The 21,216-nt window shown below is 42.7% G+C and overlaps 1 protein-coding gene across 7 annotated transcripts in view; it reads left to right on the plus strand.

Moving 5' to 3' along the window:
• Positions 1-20,352, plus strand: part of LOC118398318 (eomesodermin-like) — a 36,292-nt gene extending 15,940 nt beyond the window's left edge. Inside the window, exons 1-7 of one of the 7 annotated variants that reach the window (XM_035793532.1) lie at positions 13,981-14,125; positions 16,276-16,588; positions 16,975-17,129; positions 17,911-18,032; positions 18,274-18,432; positions 19,072-19,133; positions 19,278-20,352. In XM_035793532.1, coding sequence (XP_035649425.1) covers positions 16,290-16,588; positions 16,975-17,129; positions 17,911-18,032; positions 18,274-18,432; positions 19,072-19,133; positions 19,278-20,028 — 1,548 coding nt within the window. In that variant the 5' untranslated portion in view covers positions 13,981-14,125; positions 16,276-16,289 and the 3' untranslated portion in view covers positions 20,029-20,352. The other 6 variants (XM_035793530.2, XM_035793533.2, XM_035793534.1 and 3 more) reach the window with 6 other exon arrangements.
• Positions 20,353-21,216: the final 864 nt, after the last annotated feature.

Consider the following 21,216-nt stretch of genomic DNA (forward strand, 5'->3'; position numbering starts at 1 on the left):
ATCGAGTTTTTCTCGCCACATGCATGCAGTCATCTGTGAAACATAGCTGTAAAGTATGATGATCGGTTGTGAAATAATTCAGATAAACAGATTTTTCATTATATTCTTATTGACTGTTTTGAAAAACAGTGCGCCTCTCTTTCAAGCTAGATTTATTCCCAGTGAGCAGAAACAAACTTCCACTTCCCTGCCTATTTCCCCCAACATAGATAGTAGATATACTACTTTAACTTATGGATTTATGATAATTTACTGATCTTACTCTAACTGCTAAAAAACACAGTTTGGTGGAGTTAGACTAACGAGGTGTTGACAGCTGTTTGCTGAGAAATAGAGAGCCTAGTCTTTAATACCGAGACACTGCCTAAAGCCAAGCCTACCGACTGTAAAGTTCCCCTTTACCCCATCAGTGTGACCTCAGCAGCATGGTCCTGTGCGCTTCTTTCCTCAGTGCCCTGAACTTCAACTCACTGCTATGATATGGGCAGCAGGTAGTCTGGTTCGAATCCCAGAGGCAAGGTTACAAAATTTGTATATGTGCTCTTGAGCAAAGCACTAAACCCTAATTGTTCCTGTAAGTCGCTCTGGTTTTCCTTGTGTTTGACACCATTCTATCCACCAGCCTCCTCTGGTCTCCAAATCATCAAACTCCTTTGAGTTTTTGGATACTCACAAGCTGTGTGTGTGTGTGTGTGTGTGTGTGTGTGTGTGTGTGTGTGTGTGTGTGTGTGTGTGTGTGTGTGTGTGTGTGTGTGTGTGTGTGTGTGTGTGTGTGTGTGTGTGTGTGTGTGTGTGTGTGTGTGTGTGTGTGTTTCAGAGAGAGAGAGAGAGAGAAAAAAATAACAGAGGAAGAGAGAGAGTTTCGCCCTAGTCTAAACCTTTGATTTTGAGTTACCCTGTTTCACATAACCCTTTAGCCTGTCCAGTGTAATCATTTTAGAAGTTCCCCAGTAGGATTCACTGAGAAAAAAAAAACAGTTTTGTGGGAGTTAATAAAAGATCCATACAAACATGGTCTTTGCTTTGCTTTCTTGAGTAAGGCAGCTCCAAAATGCAAGTGTTTCAGCCTAGCTCAGTGCTTTCTGTGGTGGTGGGGCAGCCATTGGGGGAAAAAAACAGAGCGTAGGGATTGGTAATGTTCTCTATAGTTGCGCCGTGATTCACTCAGTGTTCTGTCAGGCATGGGGACACTACGTCACCGCAAAATCTACAGGGAGAGCTCAAAAATTCAAGCCCCTTGGGTGCTGCCATAGATTTACATTAGAAGTGCCCATCCAAGAAGGTCATTGGGCACAGATAAAATGATGTCAAATCACATTATATCTACTGTAGATTTGATTGGATTGATCATTTCAACGTCATACTTTTAAAATGTTAGTTAGCAAGCAGTCATCATGATGAACCAAGTCGACAATCTACTGGCAAATCCTTTTCAATCCTTTTCAACCCATATGAAGTGAAATTATAGAGAAAACGTATCGGTGCTTATCAACCATTGGATACAAACATTACACAACAAGTTGGCAATCGAAAATTCAACAATGAGTGGTTTGGAAGGAATCAGAGGCTAACTACAAGAGTTGGATAGCAATCACTAGCCTGCTATTCAGTGGAGTGGGTGTGTGGTCCAAGTCTGGGTTTAAGGGTCTCTTTTCCAAGCTTAAAAAGATAAACATTCACAAGTTCCTAGTTGACTTGAAAGCAGCATAAATCCAGAGAATGCCAGACATTGATGGCAAAATTTGCCCACAAGAAGGACCACCTTGCAATTCAAGTGAGTCCAAAAATGGGGGGACTCCCGGGCGGCACAGTGGTCTAGGGCACTGCATTGCAGTGCTAGCTGTGCCACCAGAGGCTCTGGGTTCGCGCCCAGGCTCTGTCGCCGCCGGCCGTGACCGGGAGGTCCGTGGGGAGACGCACGATTGGCCTAGCATCGTCCGGGTTAGGGAGGGTTTGTCTGGTAGGGATATCCTTGTCTCATCGCGCACCAGACTCCTGTGGCGGGCCGGGCCGCAGTGCGCACTAACCAGATCGCCAGGTGCACAGTGTTTCCTCCGACACATTGGTGCGGCTGGCTTCTGGTTGGGTTGTGTTTCGGAGGACGCATGGCTTTCGACCTTCGTCTCTCCCGAGCCAATATGGGAGTTGTAGCAATGAGACAAGATAGTAACTACTAACAATTGGATACCACAAAATTGGGGAGAAAAGGGGGTAAAAAAAAAACATTAAAAAAATAAGTATTGTATGCTGCAGCATAAATTATAATAGTTTGGTCCCTTCCCCTTTATAACTTAACCTACTGTTCTGACTTGGTGGTGCACATGTAGCCTATAGCCTGTATTAGAGAAATGTCATCATCAAATATTGTCTGCTTATATGCCCCCGTTATTTATCCTACGGTTCTAACTTGGTGTAGAGGGAGAAAACTGTAAGAACGGCCCAAGTTCTGAATCCTGCCGCTGTACGTTTCAAAAGTGCTGAACAAATAGTTAGATTGACTACATCCGTCCTAGCTCGCTCAATGTCTTCATCAAAATTACGGATGGCCTCTTATCCGCTCGTCGTTCCCTTATTCCATAATATGTACATCTCAATTGTCAGTAGAAACCACATTAGTTTAAGCAAGTCATCCATATTTTTTAAAAAGGCAGTAAATGAGGCTGAATGAACGGTTTCGCTACCAGACAAGGCTCTGCTGATAGCCAGGTGTAGCTGTGGTAAGGAATCACTCCATGGTGCTGAAATGAAAGCTCTGCTATTGGGACAGCTTTATGTAGGCCATAACCGTGTGTTGTAGCTTTGCTGTCATTTCTTAGTTTGCCCCAATATTTACATGCTAAAATCGTCACTGTTCCCATGTAATGTTAATGGGGAGCTAACATGGCTGCCGTTATAAGTTTTAGTGTCCGCATTGGACACCGCATTGGCCCAACTCTCTAAAAACATAGCTCTGGCTACAGCTAACTATCTACTCTTGCATTCAAAAGATGCATTCCTCACCGGCTTCTAGTTTCACCCATCCACAGTGAGACTGCAGTGTAGAGATAGCAGACGGCTCCCTCATAGTGAGGGAGCCCTCAGATCCTCAGAATGTTCTACAGCTGCACCAATGTTCTACAGATTTTGACTGTCTGCATCACAGCTTGGTATGGCAACTGCCTGGCATCCGACCATAAGGTGCTACAGAGGGTAGTGCGTATGGCCCAGTATATCACTGTGGTCGAGCTCGCTGCCATCCCAGACCTCTATACCAGTCAGCGTCAGAGAAAATTGTCAAAGATTCCAGCCATCCAAATCATAGAGTGTTCTCTCTGCTCCTACATGGCAAGCCAGTGTGGGACAAAAAGGCTCCTGAACAGCGTATACACCCAAGCCATAAGGGGGTATACATTTTTTTCCAAGATGGCGTGTCAGTCAGATGTTTGTCTTGTCCCATTCCATGTATATATTGTTTTCTTCGTATATATTTTTTATCTCAATTTCCATCTACTGCAACCCGTCTCACCCAATGTGGTATGGACCTGCTATTTTACACTATTTTAGAACTGGAACCCCCATCAGAAGCTAGCCAGCTAACTAGCTTCTAGCTAGTAGTCAGTTAGCCACTGCTAGCGGTCATCACCGTTACCTCAGACATCAGCCAGCCTCAGCCCGGTCAATTCCTGACAGTCTGCACAGCGCGATATCAACCCAGAGCATATCAGACTGCTTTCTCTTCCACATCTCCGGATTCCTACCGCAAGCTCTGAACCTTTACACCGGATCATCACAGCTAGCTAGCTGCTATCCGAGTGGCTACTCCTGGCTAATGTCTCTGTCGCGAAGCAAGCACCAGTTAGTCTGAAGCTAGCCTCGAGCTCGGCCCATCTCCCAGGATATCCGAAGAGATCCTTCAGCCAATTCTTGGGCTACAATACCTATTTGGCCAATTGGCCTGGACCCTTTTACTGCCGACATGGACACAGCACCGCCGACGTAACTGTCCAAGGGGGTCTCAACAGGCTATTCTGTTACGATGTCGCCGAAGAACCGTCTACTAGCCCTGGCCCGCTAGCTTTTCTGAACGCTGTGTCCCCTGCTTGTCTAGCGTAGTAGTGACGACCAAATGGCACCCGGACTCAACTATTGCTGCTCTTTTGACCCTATGATCACTCGGCTACACAGATGATGCCCCCTGGACTGTTTCAACAACACGGTACCTCATTTTGTTTACCTGTCGGCCCCAGCCTCGAACTCAGGTCCTGCATGTACCTAACTAGCACGCTCTGTTCATTCATCGCTATTTACTCGTTGTTGTCTTAGCTCTTCTGATAAACACCAGTGTTTGCTTTACACCTCTCTCTAATGTCAATATGCCTTGTCTACTGCTGTCTTGGCTAGTTCTTACTGTTTTATTTCACTGTAGAGCCCTCAGTCCCACTCAACATGCCTTAGATAGCTCTTTTGTCCTGTCCCACACACATTCGGAGACCTCACCTGGCTTAACTGGTGCCTCCAGAGACGAAACCTCTCTCATTGTCACTCAACGCCTAGGTTTACCTCCACTGTACTCACAACCTACCATAACATTGTCTGTACATTATGCCCTGAATCTACTCTACCACCCCAGAAATCTGCTCCTCTTATTCCCTGTCCCCAACACACTAGACGACCAGTTCTTATAGCCTTTAGCCATACCCTTATCCTACTCCTCTGTTCCTCTAGTGATGTAGAGTTTAGCCCAGGCCCTGTAGCCCCCATCACCACTTCTATTCCCCAGACGCTATCTTTTGTTGACTTCTGTAACCGTAAAAGCCTTGGTTTCATGCATGTTAACATCAGAAGCCTCCTCCCTAAGTTTGTTTTATTCACTGCTTTAGCACACTCCGCCAACCCTGATGTCCTAGCCATGTCTAAATCCTGGCATAGGAAGGCCACCAAAAATTCTGAAATTTCCATCCCCAACTACAACATTTTCTGCCAAGATAGAACTGCCAAAGGGGGTGGAGTTGCAATCTACTGCAGAGATAGAGTAGAGTTCTGTCATGCTATCCAGGTCTGTGTCCAAACAGTTCGAGCTTCTACTTTTAAAAACCCACCTTTTCAGAAATAAGTCTCTCATTGTTGCCGCCTGTTATAGACCCCCCTCAGCCCCCAGCTGTGCCCTGGACACCATATGTGAATTAATTGCCCCCCATTTATCTTCAGAGTTTGTACTGTTAGGTGACCTAAACTGGGATATGTTTAAAACCCTGGAACCTGTACCTGGTAGGTTATCAAGGAACCTACCAGGTACAATCCTAAATCTGTAAACATGGGCACCCTCTTGGATATCATCCTGACATCTAAATACACCTCTGCTGGCTTCAACCAGGATCTCAGCGATCACTGCGTCATTGCCTGCGTCCGTAATGGGTCCGCGGTCAAACGAGCACCCGTCATCACTGTCAAACGCTCCCTAAAACACTTCAGCGAGCAAACCTTTCTAATGAACCTGGCCCGGGTATCCTGGAAGGTTATTGACTTCATTCCGTCAGTAGAGGATGCGTAGTTATTCTTTAAAAGTCCTTTCCACAACATCTTAAATAAGCATGCCCCATTCAGAAAATGTAGAACTAAGAACAGATATAGCCCTTGGTTCACTCCACACTTGACTGCCCTTGACCAGCACAAAAACATCCTGTGACATGCTGCATTAGCATCAAATAGCCCCCGCGACATGCAACTTTTCAGGGAGGTTTTTAACCAATATACAAAGGCAGTTTGAACAAGCTAGCCCTTGCTTTCCTAACAGAAATGTGCATCCTGTAGCACAAACTCCAAAAAGTTCTGGGACTCTAAAGTCCATGGAGAATAAGAGCACCTCCTCCCAGCTGCACGCTGGAGCACTGAGGCTAGGAATCACTGCCACCACCGATAAATCTACAATAATCGAGAATTTCAATAAGCTTTTTTCTACGGCTGGCCATGCTTTCCACCTGGCTACCCCTACCCCGGTCAACAGCCCTGCACCTTCCACAGCAACTTACCCAAGCTTCCCCCATTTCTCCTTCACCCAAATCCAGATAGCTGATGTTCTGAAAGAGCTGCAAAATCTGGACCCCTACAAATCAGCTGGGCTAGACAATCTGGACCCTCTCTTTCTAAATATATACCGGCCACCATTGTTGCAACCCCTAGTACGAGCCTGTTAAACCTCTCTTTTGTATTGTATGAGATCCCTAAAGATTGGAAAGCTGCCGCGGTCATCCCCCTCTTCAAAATAAATAAATAAAGGTAAATAAAATAAAAAGGGGGAGACACTCTAGACCCAATTTGTTATAGACCTATATCTATCCTACCCTGCCTTTCTAAAGTCTTTGAAAGTCAACAAACAGATCACCGACCATTTCGAATCCCACCGTGCCTTCTCTGCTATGCAGTCTGGTTTCTGAGTGGGTCATGGGTGCACCTCAGGCATACTCAAGGTCCTAAATGATATCACAACTGCCATCGATAAAAGACAATACTGTGCAGCCGTCTTCATTCACCTGGCCAAGGCTTTCGACTCTGTCAATCACCACATCCTCATCGGCAGACTCAACAGCCTTGGTTTCTCAAATGACTACCTCGCCTGGTTCACCAACTGCTTTTCAGATAGAGTTGTGTGTCAAATCGGAGGGGCGTTTGTCTGGACCTCTGCCAGTCTCTATGGGAGAGACTGTATAAATCAATGTCGCTCTTGCTGCTGGTGATTCTCTGATCCACCTCTAAGCAGACGACACCATTCTGTATACTTCTGGCCCTTCTTTGGACAATGTGTTAACAAACCTCCAGACGAGCTTCAATGCCATACAACACTCCTTCCGTGGCCTCCAACTGCTCTTAAATGCAAGTAAAACTAAATGCATGCTCTTCAACTGATAGCTGCCCGTACCCGCCCGCCCATCTAGCATCACTACTCTGGACGGTTCTGACTTAGAATTTGTGGACAACTACAAATATCAAGGTGTCGTTTGGTTAGACTGTAAACTCTCCCTCCAGACTCACATTAAGCATCTCCAATCCAAAACTAAATCTAGAATTGGTTTCTTATTTCGCAACAAAGCATCCCTCACTCATGCTGCCAAACATACCCTCGTAAAACTGACTATCTTACCGATCCTTGACTTCGGCGATGTCATTAACAAAATACTCTACTCAGCAAATTGGATGTACAGTGGGGCAAAAAAGTATTTAGTCAGCCACCAATTGTGCAAGATCTCCCACTTAAAAAGATGAGAGGCCTGTAATTTTCATCACAGGTACACTTCAACTATGACAGACAAAATTAGAAAATAAATCCAGAAAATCACATTGTAGGATTTTTTTATGAAATTATTTGCAAATGATGGTGGAAAATAAGTATTTGGTCACCTACAAACAAGCAAGATTTCTGGCTCTCACAGACCTGTAACTTCTTCTTTAAGAGACTCCTCTGTCCTCCACTGGTTACCTGTATTAATGGCACCTGTTTGAACTTGTTATCAGCATAAGACACCCGTCCACAACCTCAAACAGTCACACTCCAAACTCCACTATGGCTAAGACCAAAGAGCTGTCAAAGGATACCAGAAACAAAATTGTAGACCTGCACCAGGCTGGGAAGACTGAATCTGCAATAGGTAAGCAGCTTGGTTTGAAGAAATCAACTGTGGGAGCAATTATTAGGAAATGGAAGACATACAAGACCACTGATAATCTCCCTCGATCTGGGGCTCCACGCAAGATCTCACCCCGTGGGGTCAAAATGATCACAAGAACGGTGAGCAAAAATCCCAGAACCACACGGGGGGACCGAGTGAATGACCTGCAGAGAGCTGGGACCAAAGTAACAAAGCCTACCATCAGTAACACACTACGCCGCCAGGGACACAAATCCTGCAGTGCCAGACGTGTCCCCCTGCTTAAGCCAGTACATGTCCAGGCCCGTCTGAAGTTTGCTAGAGAGCATTTGGATGATCCAGAAGAAGATTGGGAGAATGTCATATGGTCGGATGAAACCAAAATAGAACTTTTTGGTAAAAACTCAACTCGTTATGTTTGGAGGACAAAGAATGCTGAGTTGCATCCAAAGAACACCATACCTACTGTGAAGCATGGGGGTGGAAACATGATGCTTTGGGGCTGTTTTTCTGCAAAGGGACCAGGACGACTGATCCGTGTAAAGGAAAGAATGAATGGAGGCATGTATCGTGACATTTTGAGTGAAAACCTCCTTCCATCAGCAAGGGCATTTTTATGAAACGTGGCTGGGTCTGCTGCCAATGACTGGAACGAATTGCAAAAATCACTGAAGCTAGAGACTTATATCTCCCTCACTAACTTTAAGCATCAGCTGTCAGAGCAGCTTACCGATCATTGCACCTGTGCACAGCCCATCTGTAAATAGCCCACCCAACTACCTCATCCCCATACTGTTATTTATTTTTTTGCTTCTTTGCACCTCTATCACTCCCGTGTTTAATTGCTAAATTGTAATTATTTCGCCACTATGGCCTATTTATTGCCTTACCTCCCTAATCTCACTACATTTGCACACACTGTATATACATTTTTCTATTGTGTTAGTGACTGTATGTTTGTTTATCCCATGTGTAACTGTGTTGTTTGTGTCGCACTGCTTTGCTTTATCTTGACCGGGTCGCAGTTGTAAATGAGAACTTGTTATCAACTGGCCTACCTTGTTAAATAAAAGGTGAAATTAAAAAAAGAAGACTGCTGAACAGTTAATCAAATGGCTACCCTGACTATTTGAATTGATTGACTCTTGCACCGGCTCAATGCACACTCACTGGACTCTACCCACACACATACTACACTGACACTCCAACACACACACACACACACTTCACATACGCTGCTGCTACTCTGTTTATTATCTATCCTACATGCAATGTTCCCTCTAAGCTGCAAGGTTTCACAGAGCACAGCTCCCCTCTGACTGCCAGTCAAAAGAAATATCAGCTAGCGCACTCAACTTTCTAGAGTTTTCAACTTTAGTTAACACTGTCAAAGTTACACTCTACTGTGGGAATTGTGATCGAATCAAAGCAATATTAGCTACTTTCAATGTAACATACCAAAACAGAGATTTTGTTGTAGGCATGACTCAGGCCTATACTCTCCACAGACCAGTGCGGTATAACCAATCAGAGCTGCAGTAGGCCTATTTGCAAATAGACCATTGCCATACATATATATGCCATCCATTCATTTTGAACTGGACTGTGATTACAGCATGAGCGGTCATGAGGAGATGCGCTTGTTTTGAGATCAAAGCGAGAACTGCATGTAGCCACCTGTGCAGATTTGTTCATATTCTTTGCTAGTTAGTTATTTATTATCCCAATTATAACTAATTTCTAGTAAACAATGAAGGAGTGGTTGCATCCTACAAGAGCTCAAAATGTGTGCATTTTTAGCCATCTTTGAAAGCGAGTCAGGTAATATATATATTTTTTTTGTCTAGCTATTTCCATGTTATAGGATACATTTTCCTCCATTGTTTTTGATGGTAGGCCACACTGGTAGGCCTACGTTATGATCAAATAGCCACAGTAGCCTACTTTTCCACTGTTAAAACTGTAGTGGGACAGCCTCAGTGTTCACAGTAAACGCACACCGGAAGTTGCACAGAATTTTCACAACATTCTATTTTGCGGTAGGCAGAGTTCCTCTGTCCAGTGTCTGTGTTCTTTTGCTCATCTTAATCTTTTCTTTTTATTGGCCAGTCTGAGATAATGCTTTTTCTTTGCAACTCTGCCTAGAAGGCCAGCATCCCGGAGTCGCCTCTTCACTGTTGACGTTGAGACTGGTGTTTTGCAGGTACTATTTAATGAAACTGCCAGTTGAGGACGTGGGGCATCTGTTTGTCAAACTAGACACTCTAATGTACTTGTCCTCTTGCTCAGTTGTGCACCGGGGCCACTCCTCTTTCTATTCTGGTTCGAGACAGTTTGCGCTGTTCTGTGAAGGGAGTAGTACACAGCGTTGTACGAGATCTTCAGTTTCTTGGCAATTTCTCACATGGAATAGCCTTCATTTGTCAGAACAAGAATAGACGGACGAGATTCAGAAGAAAGTTATTTGTTTCTGCCCATTTTGATCATGTAATCGAACCTACAAATGTTGATGCTTCAGATACTCAACTAGTCTAAAGAAGGCCAGTTTCATTACTTCTTTAATCGGGACAACAGTTTTCAGCTGTGCTAACATAATTTCAAAAGGGTTTTCTAATGATCAATTAGCCTTTAAAAATAATCAACTTGGATGTCCACACTGTATTTCTGATCAATTTGATGTTATTTTAATGGCCAAAAAATATGCTTTTCTTTAAAAAACAAGGTCATTTCTAAGTGACCCCAAACTTTTGAACAGTAGTTATATATTGAAGTCGGATGTTTACATACACCTTAGCCAAATACATTTAAACTCAGTTTTTGATAATTCCTGACATTTAATCTGAGTAAAAATCCCCTGTCTAAGGTCAGTTAGGATCACCACTTCATTTTAAGAATGTGAAATGTTTGAATAATAGTAGAGAGAATGATTGATTTCAGCTTTTATTTCTTTCATCACATTCCCAGTGGGTCAGAAGTTTACATGCGCTCAATTAGTATTTGGTAGCATTGCCTTTAAATTGTTTAACTTGCGTCAAATGTTTCAGGTAGCCTTCCACAAGCTTCCCACAATAGGTTGGGTGAATTGTGGCCCATTCCACTTGACAGAGCTGGTGTAACTGAGCCAGGTTTGTAGGCCTCCTTGCTCGCACACGCTTTTTCAATTCTGCCCACAAATTTTCTAAAAGATTGAGGTCAGAGCTTTGTGATGGCCACTCCAATACCTTGACTTTGTTGTCCTTAAGCCATTTCGCCACAACTTTGGAAGTATGCTTGGGGTCATTGTCTATTTGGAAGACCCATTTGCGACCAAGCTTTAACTTCCTGACTGATGTGTTGAGATGTTGCTTCAATAAATCCACATAATGTTCCATCTCATGATGCAATCTATTTTGTGAAGTGCACCAGCCCCTCCTGCAGAAAAGCACCCTCACAACATGATGCTGCCACCCCTATGTTTCACGGTGGTGATGGTGTTCTTCGGCTTGCAAGCTTCCCCTTTTTCCTCCAAACCTAACAATGGTCATTATGGCCAAACAGTTCCATTTATGTTTCATCAGACCAGAGGACATTTCTCCAAAAAGTACGATATTGGTCCCAATGTGCAGTTGCAAACCATAGTCTGGCTTTTTTATGGCGGTTTTGGAGCAGTGGCTTCTTTCTTGCTGAGTGGCCTTTCAGGTTATGTCGATATAGGACTCGTTTTACTGTGGATATAGATACTTTTGGAACTGCTTCCTCCAGCATCTTCACAAGGTCCTTTGCTGTTCTGGGATTGATTTTCCCTTTTCGCACCAAAGTACGTTCATCTATAGGAGACAGAACGCATCTCCTTCCTGAGCGGTATGGCGGCTGAGTGGTCCCATGGTGTTTATACTTGCGTACTATTGTTTGTACAGATGAATGTGGTAGCAAGGACCTTTGCCGTTTTCTTTCCGACTTGCAGTCCGTAAATGTCGGGAAACATCAACTTGTAGATAGGTAATGTAACTGTTTGTTAACTTCACCGGACAGACGTTGCTCTCTGGTTTTGTGATGAAACAAACGTGTGTTGAATTCATTCTGCCACTGTGTGACTGTTGTCTTCTTGCTGTCTCTGGCTTATATAGAGCCCCACAGTGGAGGTGTCATAATACCCATAAACCCTAGCGGTCAAACAGGGAAATGGTTGCAATAGTTTTTCCACTATTCCTTTTCCCATAGGGAACCACTTGAAGTAAGGGCTGTGTTTTGTGTATCCTTACCCTGACATGACGTTTCGATAACCATGTAAATCTTTCTCAGACCAGGTGACTTTTATCAATATATGGGTCTCTATTTACTCAGATTCAAAAATGCTAATTAGTATCAAAGTAGAGACATGTAAGACTACAAATCTCTACAAGCTTTGCTCTTCAGCTCTAGCTGACACCTATGCTAACAGGTATTGTGTCAATTTAAAACTTGCACAAGACAGTGCACAGAATTGTCCATTTAAAGCAAACTAGACAATTTATTCATTACTACATTTAGCTAACATTAGATAGTTGATCCCTAGTTAATCCAGAGATCCCTACCTTTGCCTCTATTCGGCAGTCTCATCCAGATGATCATGGCATTTGCTAGTTCTTTATGATATGCTAATTTGCTGCAAATGTGATTATCATTTTTTTTTTTGGGGGGTCAATACAGGTGAATATATTGTCCTTGTCCTAGAGAGATTAAAATGTCACGCCTGGGTAAACCTGCATGAAACACAGGCCTTATTTTAAGTGTTTCTAAAATCCTCTATGGGAAAAATGTATGATTGGAACCATTTCCATGTTTGACCTCTGGGCACAGAAGGCACAGAAGTCAGTTCAATCTTTTGATGTCCATTTGATTGAGTTGTCAACCAAAGTGAATTCAACAAAACATTTCACCATTTCATTGGATTTAGGTTAAAAGTTGGGGGGAAAAAATATGAAATGCCCTTATATTGATTACTTTTTGCAAATCCGTTTAGTTTTCCATGTTGAATCAACGTCATCACGTTGATTTGGGGGGTTGAAATGACTTGGAAACAACGTTGATTCAACCAGTTTTTGGCCAGTGGGCATAAGAACAAAATTATCAAAGAGCAAACAACGAAATTACCACAACACATAGGTTGTAATATGTTTTTTTTCTTCCTGGTTTCCCCCGTGTTTTGTTACCCACGCGCTGCTAGTGCATTGCAGTAAATGTCTGAAAGGAGACATAAGCATTGGGTAAATGGTATTGTCCAATTTCATCATTGGAATTATAGTAGCCTGATGTTATTTCTGTTTGCTCTGCACAGTCACTAAAGAACGCTGTCCCAGATAGTCCCACCGTGGAACAAGGCGGCTGCTGCTCAACACTAGGTTAATTCTCACATCTCTACAACACTTCACAGTAAGCAGTGAACATAATCGAGTAGCTTGTATGCCAAAACCTTTCTTTTTTTCTGGGGATGTTAGTTTTAGTTTAGGGGATACATTTCATAACATCCAATTCCTGCCCCTTTTAATTTGTGTATGTTTGTGCAATAGCCTACTATTAACCTATTTAAACCAATTCGTTTCTAAAATAAATTAAACATAAACAATCTTATGTTTGAGTAGACATTATGTTATCTTTAGCAGACCGCCAAATAAAAATGACACATTTAAAAGCTACGTTTGCGTCACCCTTTGAATGTGCAATAGTGGCCAATGGGCTTTATGGGTGTCAACGCGAAGTGGCAGTGTAGTGTTTTTCATCGTGGGGCACGCAGGCTTCCACTGCCAAGCCTCTATACATGTACTCTTCGTATTCCTAATACGGAATTTAGATAACGCTGTGGCTCTTTCCCGAGCTGTCTCTTCCTTATACATCACCGGTTACCTCAGACGGAAAAATAATTGGCCGTTTTCCTTTTCTTGGAGAAGAGCAACCCTGTGGGATTTGTATCCGCATATCCCTTTCATATAGCATAACCGTTTGATTATGAGGACACGATCAGATGTTACATTAAATTAAAATGTTTGTTTTTAAATCTAAGAGTTATGATTATATTACAATTAAAATAAAATACAAAAAAATCTATCAACATCAGTTTATTTAAATATAGGTTTAGGCTATTTGATTACATATAGGCTAATCATCTTGCTATCCCATTCAATTAAACCATTCACAAAAGTAGGCCTTGCCTAGGCTACATATTATTTGCTTGATTGAGAGCCATGATTGTTTAGACTATTTTCCCTTTAATTATAGGTTATTCAATTGTTCTCAATTGATGGTCATTTATGAATATATGCTTCATGAGATTAATAAAACTAATCTCAAAATTTGATTATTTATTTTAATTGTGTAAACCACAGACCTTACAGGTAACACTTTTTTCATCGTTTCCTGTAAACAGGCTCACAGTCACTTCACATAATTGGTGCTGCAAACAAATGTGTCACTTCAGAAAGAACAGATGAGGACTGGAAGACAGATGAGGACTGGCTGCTGTCGCGTGCGTTAATGATGTAAATAAAGTAAAGTAATTTTATTATTTCACATCATTTTAACTTATTTGAAATTCAACATGCACACTTTCCGAGTATTCGAAGATAGATTTTTTAATGGGAGGCATTTCCATTTGACATACAAAAAAGAGTTCTCAACAGAGAAAACAACAAATAATGAGTTGATATGCACGGGGAGCCTCAACGTGACGTGTAGCGCACGTGTGGACTGATTAGACGCTGCTAGGAATTGTTTGTGGGGAAAATCGACTTTCTAATTAACTGCATAAAAGGTTTGTTGTTGTAACTTGGAAAGGGTACGAATTCGCACATACAATATAGCCCCGAGGAATGCTTAAAGTAACAAAATAATCCGAAAGTTTCGATCCAAGGTTATTTTTTTACAAGAGTAAAATGTTCATTGTGTAGATATTCCAAGAAGAAAACCAATGACCTAAACCTCATGTCTCCATCATAATCCGATCAAACGTTATTGGAGTGTTTACCCTTGTAGGATGGCCAGAATGACGGGAGATGAGAAGAAAAAAAGTGGTGAAAAATCTGGAAAAACTGCATCGTGTCAGAGCCTTAATTCTTGCACAGAATCTAGCCTATTGGCTACTTGACAGGCTCATTTTCCCATTTAACCCATCTTTCTTCTCGAATCCGCTGTATAGAGGTAAGATGGACATCGCGTTTGAGACATGACATGTAGTATTTTCATATTTTTGTAAACGCTTTATATTAATTCGACATTCCTGTTTTTTCGAAGAATTCTTAAAAAAAACAAGCCTAGGCCCATCTCTGAAATCTCAACTTGAGTACTTACTGAGCATAGCTTTCTATTTCCAAAATATTTGACACGTAATTCAATTTGTTAATTTTGCGACACGTGGAAACAACTTTGTAAAGTAATTTTCACCAGTTGTTACGAGAAACGCGCACCGCTATGTCAACAGAGCTTATATTAGATCCGACCTTTTGGGCAGACCGCTAATGATATGTTAGAGACCGTACGGAACGATTCAGAACATGAATAATCATGTCTTCATACTATATAACAAAAGGAAGTTCAACTTCATAACCAAAGCGCGTTTTCATCCACTCTGGTCAGTGGGTGAACACCTTGTGTGTGTGTGTGTATCTCCCAATTACTTTGATATGTTAAGGGAGGAAAACTGATTTTTCTAGTCCTTAGGGCATATTTTAATCAAAGTGTAAAATGTTCAGTTAAAGTCGTTGCATACAGGCTAATTACTTTTATCCATAATATTCTCTAACATTGCGCATAACTAACAATTTAGCGAATTCGATGTCATGGGCCTGTAGAATAGCCTAGATCATTATATCTAAAAGGTTATTTCGTTATAGGCTACCCAAAGTCAGTGCAAATGTACAATGGATTTAAAATGGTTAGCCTATGTCAATTATGGTAGCCTATGTCTAATTGAATTAAATCAGTGAGTTGAACCAATGGGCATGGGAAGGGCTGTAGCCTATTCCATGGATCCCCAAAAGCTCCTCCCCTGATGCTTGCCGTGAGTTGGGTGTGTGAATAAGGCGATCATATAAGAGCCCTTGAACAATTCGTGAGCAGATCATAATCGTGTAGTAAGCGTAAATCCGTAGGTGCAACTGAGAAGGTCAACATTAGTTAGCAGAGGAGTGGCGAGCCGCACACAGAGGACTCATACCAGGGCGCAGTGGTGTAGCGTCTTGATGGTTGTAATTGTAGCCACTTTTTGGATCCTTTAAATTTTTTGTCGTGTCTGCTATTTCAAAAATAATGCAGCTGGAGAATATTCTTCCCAGCGCATCAACCATCAACTTACCCAATACTTTTTATAACCTCTCGTCGTCAGATAGTGCAAATAATAGCCCGGGGCCATCGCAGATCGAATATCAAGAAGTTGACCGGACGGAATCCGAACCAAGTAACGGTCCCAATAAATATTTGAGCGGAGTGGGGAACGCCATGATGGGTGAGGGAGAGGGCAATGCCTTCACAGGGACTAAAGCTGCCCCAGACGGAAGAAAAGACTCACCGGTGCTCGGTGAAGATGACCAGTCCACTGGCAGGCGGTACCACATAGATGAACTTGGCTCTGACAGATACTTTATCTCGTCCTCACAGACGAGCTCCGATGTGGCAAATCAGTGTTCCCTCTTTCCATACGCAGGACAAACTGGGACAATGTACAGCGGGTCAAATGGATCCAGGTATTCCTCCCTTCATTACGGATCGGTCCTGCCACCGGCAGGCTTTTCATCCTCCGTGTGCCCTAGCCGGAGTCAGTTTGGCAGTAGCTACCAGTTCGGCCAGGGTCCAGGTTGCCTGTACCCCTCCTATCCGGGAACGGGTTCGGGTATTGGTTCCATGGCTCTCCCAGGGTCCACACCGGGAACGAGGGCTCAAGTTTATCTCTGCAATCGGCCCCTGTGGCTCAAGTTTCACCGATTCCAGACGGAGATGATCATCACGAAACAGGGCAGGTGAGCAGAGACGTTGGAGACAATTTAATGGAATGTCATGTTTGATGATGGCTACCTTACTAAATATCCGCCCATCTGATGTTCCAATAGTCGTTTATATTTTGGTGTCATATTTGCATATTTTGACATGTTATTCACACCATTTTTATGAATAGCCATACATTTGACTTGTACATATATTTGTAAATGATTATGTAGTCTATACAAACGTTTAATACTTTTTTTTCCCGTGCAGGAATAGCCTAATTGAGAGTGTCAAATATTGATTAGTTCATGCCATGACCTAACCTTACGAATTCTCTTGAATGCAACGACTCCCTCTGATAATTTTCGTTTGAGTAAACACTTGAAATTGCATAATTGTGACAATATGTATTTTCTTTCAGGCGGATGTTTCCGTTTCTCAGTTTCAACATCACTGGACTTAACTTGACCGCGCATTACAACGTATTTGTTGAGGTCGTGTTGGCCGATCCAAATCACTGGCGATTTCAAGGAGGAAAGTGGGTTACTTGTGGGAAAGCAGATAACAACATGCAAGGTGAGACTAATATTAAATGCACCTGTAATGTAGGTTCCCTATTTAGAGGGATCTTTTCAAAAGAAGTTCTCTATAGGCCTACAGAAGCAGCATATTTCAATTAACGGAAATGAAATTACATTTCGATGACGCATAGCTTGTCAATTAGGAACGTTTCGTTAGATGTCAATACACATTTCCCTAACATTTACACCCACTTAACTGGTCATTTATGCTATGCTGCTGGTCGTTTCCAACCACACCATCACTACCTATACATGTTTTTTGTTGGTTGATTATCCCCATTTTAAAAAAAAAGACAACCATTAAAACATTGTTAGCTGGTAACATTGGTCTATAATGTGCTTGACCCGTTTCCAGTTTTCCTGGAAAACGGATTAAATTATTATTCATTATTAGTCATCTTTTTTCTCTCCATATGGTGTAAAATGGCTTACCAATGAAGGTTTAATAACATGAAAGTAGTGAACTTCAATCTTCCATTTTCTCCCAAAATGTTTTTACCTGTGCAATTTAACCATTTTTACATATTAGCCTAATAGCTCCAGTTTCACATCTGATTGCTTTTGAAAATTGTAATCCTGAGCATGTGATTCCATAATAGTAAATTGGCAAATTGCTGGTCTTTTTGGAAATGTATAGAGTTTGACACATGTAACAGAAGTTCAAATTAAAAAATGGGAAAATATCACTGTTAATCCTTATATTTTTGTTTTTCATTTGTGCTGCATTGTACTTTAATATTTTGATGTTTTATGTCCCACAATTTCTTAAATCACAGGTAACAAGATGTATGTTCATCCTGAATCCCCAAACACTGGCGCTCACTGGATGAGGCAAGAGATCTCCTTTGGCAAACTGAAGCTGACCAACAACAAGGGGGCAAATAATAACAACACACAGGTGAGGCCTGCACTGCAATTGATTGATTTGGACTCAAATGTCTTTGGCTGGTTTTAAAAAGCGGTCTATGTTGTTCTACATCACAAATCAGTCCAAAACCATATTTTTGTATTTTGACAGTGCTATTGGCAAAAATCTCCAAAGTAATTGGTGACGTGACAAATAACTGACCACATTTAACTGTTTTTGAGCATGAAAAACCGAAGCACTAACTTTGAATTCACACCTTTTTTTTTTGGAGATGATCGTCCTGCAGTCTCTGCACAAATACCAGCCTCGGCTGCACATCGTGGAGGTCACCGAAGAGGGAGTGGAGGACATAGGCAGTGATGCCAAGACACAGACCTTTACTTTCCCAGAGAACCAGTTCATTGCAGTCACTGCCTACCAGAACACAGATGTAAGATACTCACCACTATCAATCTAGATAAATCTTAAGATTTTTCTTAAGTTTCTGCACTGAGTACACAAAACATTAAGAACACCTGCCATAGACTGACCAGGTGAAAGCTACGATCCCTTGTTGATGTCACTTGTTAAATCCAATTCAATCAGTGTAGATTAAGGGAAGGAGATGGGTTAAATGGGTTAAATAATTATTTAAGTCTTGAGACACAATTAAGACATGGATTGTGTATGTGTGCCATTCAGAGGGTGAATGGGCAAGACAAAAGATTTAAGTGCCTTTTAACAGGGTATGGTAGTAGGAGCCAGGCACACCGTTTGTGTCAAAAACTGCAACGCTGCTGGGTTTTTCACAAGTTTCCCATGTGTATCAGTAATTGTCCGGCACACAAAGGACATCCAACCAACTTAACTGTGGGAAGCATTGGGGTCAACAGGGGCCAGCATCCCTGTGGACTGCTTTCAACACTGTAGAGTTCATATGCCCAAGGAATTGAGGACGTTCTGAGGGAAAGGTGTTCCAACATTAAGGTGTTCCTAGTGTTTGGTATACTCTGTGAATATTGTCGGTCTATAAAATGGGTTTTTGTCAACACTTCTGACCATGGCTTGAACATCGATCTCTCCTTTCCAGATCACACAGCTTAAAATCGACCACAACCCCTTTGCTAAAGGCTTCAGAGACAACTATGACTCGTAAGTGACAATGACTTCCTTTTTTGCATGTGGTATTGGGGCCATTCTTTTTCCCCTGCTCTGCTAACTTTTAGTCTCAAGTGTGAACTTGTTTTTCTTTTGCCAACGACTCATACTTGGACCTTTCTTGTCTCTCTTCCACAGGATGTACACAGCCCCGGAGGGTGACAGGCTGACCCCATCCCCGACAGCCTCCCCTCGCTCTCACCAGATTGTGCCGGGTGCCCGCTATGCCATGCAGCCCTTCTTCCAGGACCAGTTTGTCAACAACCTGCCACAGAACCGCTTCTACACTGGGGAGCGGGCTGTGCCCCAGACAAACAGTCTACTCTCCCCCCAGGCTGAGGATGCCGGGGCCAGCTCGGCTCAGCGCTGGTTCGTCACCCCGGTCCAGCAGTCGGGCTCCAACAAGCTTGACCTATCCTATGACCAGGACTACTCAGCCAGCAGTCTGCTGTCCTACGGCATCAAGCCCCTGCCTCTCCAGACCTCCCACGCCCTCAGCTACTACCCCGACTCGGCCTTCGCTTCAATGGCGGCCGGCTGGGGCACCAGAAGCACTTACCAGAGGAAGATGACCACAGGCCTGCCCTGGTCCCCTCGGCCCAGCCCCCCAGCCTTCACAGACGACCAACTGGCTGCGAGCAAAGACAAGCTGCCCGAGGAGAGCACCGCAGCCTCCACTTGGGTAGAGACGTCCCACTCGCTGAAATCTGTGGACTCTACCGATTCGGGCGTGTACTCCATGGTCTGCAAGAGACGCCGGATGTCACCTGGTGGGTCGAGCACAGAGAACTCCCCCACCATCAAGTGTGAGAACTTGACCACAACGGAAGAGTACAACAAAGACAACCCCAAAGGCATGGGCTACTATGCCTTTTACACGAGCCCCTAAAGACTATTTATTAAAATCGTATTCTTTTTTTAAATTGAGTGCCCACTTTTTTTTTTAAATACCCTTTTCTCTAAAGGTGCCAATGCTTTGTGCTCCCAAGCAAGCTGCACAGATTACTTACACTCCCCGAACACACATGCATTGTGACAAATGTTTTTAAAGCATGTCCCCAGTTGATTTAATTTTTTACTAATGTGATTTTATTTAAGGTCATTTTGTTGTACAGTATTTGTGCACTTTAGTATGTGATGTATCTTGTACAAAACTGTATTCATGAGGTGTTATGAAATGGGTAATAAAAACAAGCTTTTCATAAACAATGTCCCACTTTGCAAATTGTCTCGTTTATTGTCAATAATATACATTTACTTAAGGACGACTCCGTGAAATGTCATTGCCAATTGCAGCTACTGAGATGGGAGATACAAGTCCTTGCCCTCGTACAGCCACACATAGCATATGCGCATGTGCACGGAGTCACTTCACGCTGGCCACAGCGTGGTAGCCAGGGTTCCAAAACAGCCGCGAAGTTGAGCCTCACTCTGGAACATTCTTAATCGTTGCGCAAATCAAATCAACGTTTACAGTTTAGCAGATGTTAGAGTGCAGCGAAACGCTTATGTTACGATCTCCGAACAACCGTACAAAAAAAGTTATCAAGAAATGTCAGAACTAATCCAATTTAATAACCCAAACGCAATCTATACACTGGATGAATTTACACTTGACTAAGAGTGATCTGTACAGTTGTAGATAGTGAGCGAAGTCAAGAATCCAGTATATAAATGTTGTATGCAACTAAAATGCAATGTACAGCATTAGAATTAGCTATGTCAAGAATACAATATTTAAACCTCATGGTAAAATAGAATTTGCAGGAAATGAGCTTCTGAACGAGTCCAGAATATATGTATGTGTATAGCAATAGTTAAGAGTGATCAATGACTAGAATACATAGTAAGTGGGTAAAATGGCGTCAGTATTAAAATGTTCAATTACTATGTACATAGGTCAGCAGTCTAAGGTGCAGGGTAGAGTAATGGGTGGTAGCTGGCTAGTGACGGTGTCTTGAGGTTCAGGGCAGGGTACTGGGCGGAGGCTGGCTAGTGGTGACTGTTTAACAGTCTGATGGCCTGGAGATAGCTGTTTTTCAGTCTCTCGGTCCCAGCTTTGATGCACGTGTACTGT

This window comes from Oncorhynchus keta, chromosome 19 (genome assembly GCF_023373465.1).
Source record: "Oncorhynchus keta strain PuntledgeMale-10-30-2019 chromosome 19, Oket_V2, whole genome shotgun sequence".
Taxonomy (NCBI): domain Eukaryota; kingdom Metazoa; phylum Chordata; class Actinopteri; order Salmoniformes; family Salmonidae; genus Oncorhynchus; species Oncorhynchus keta.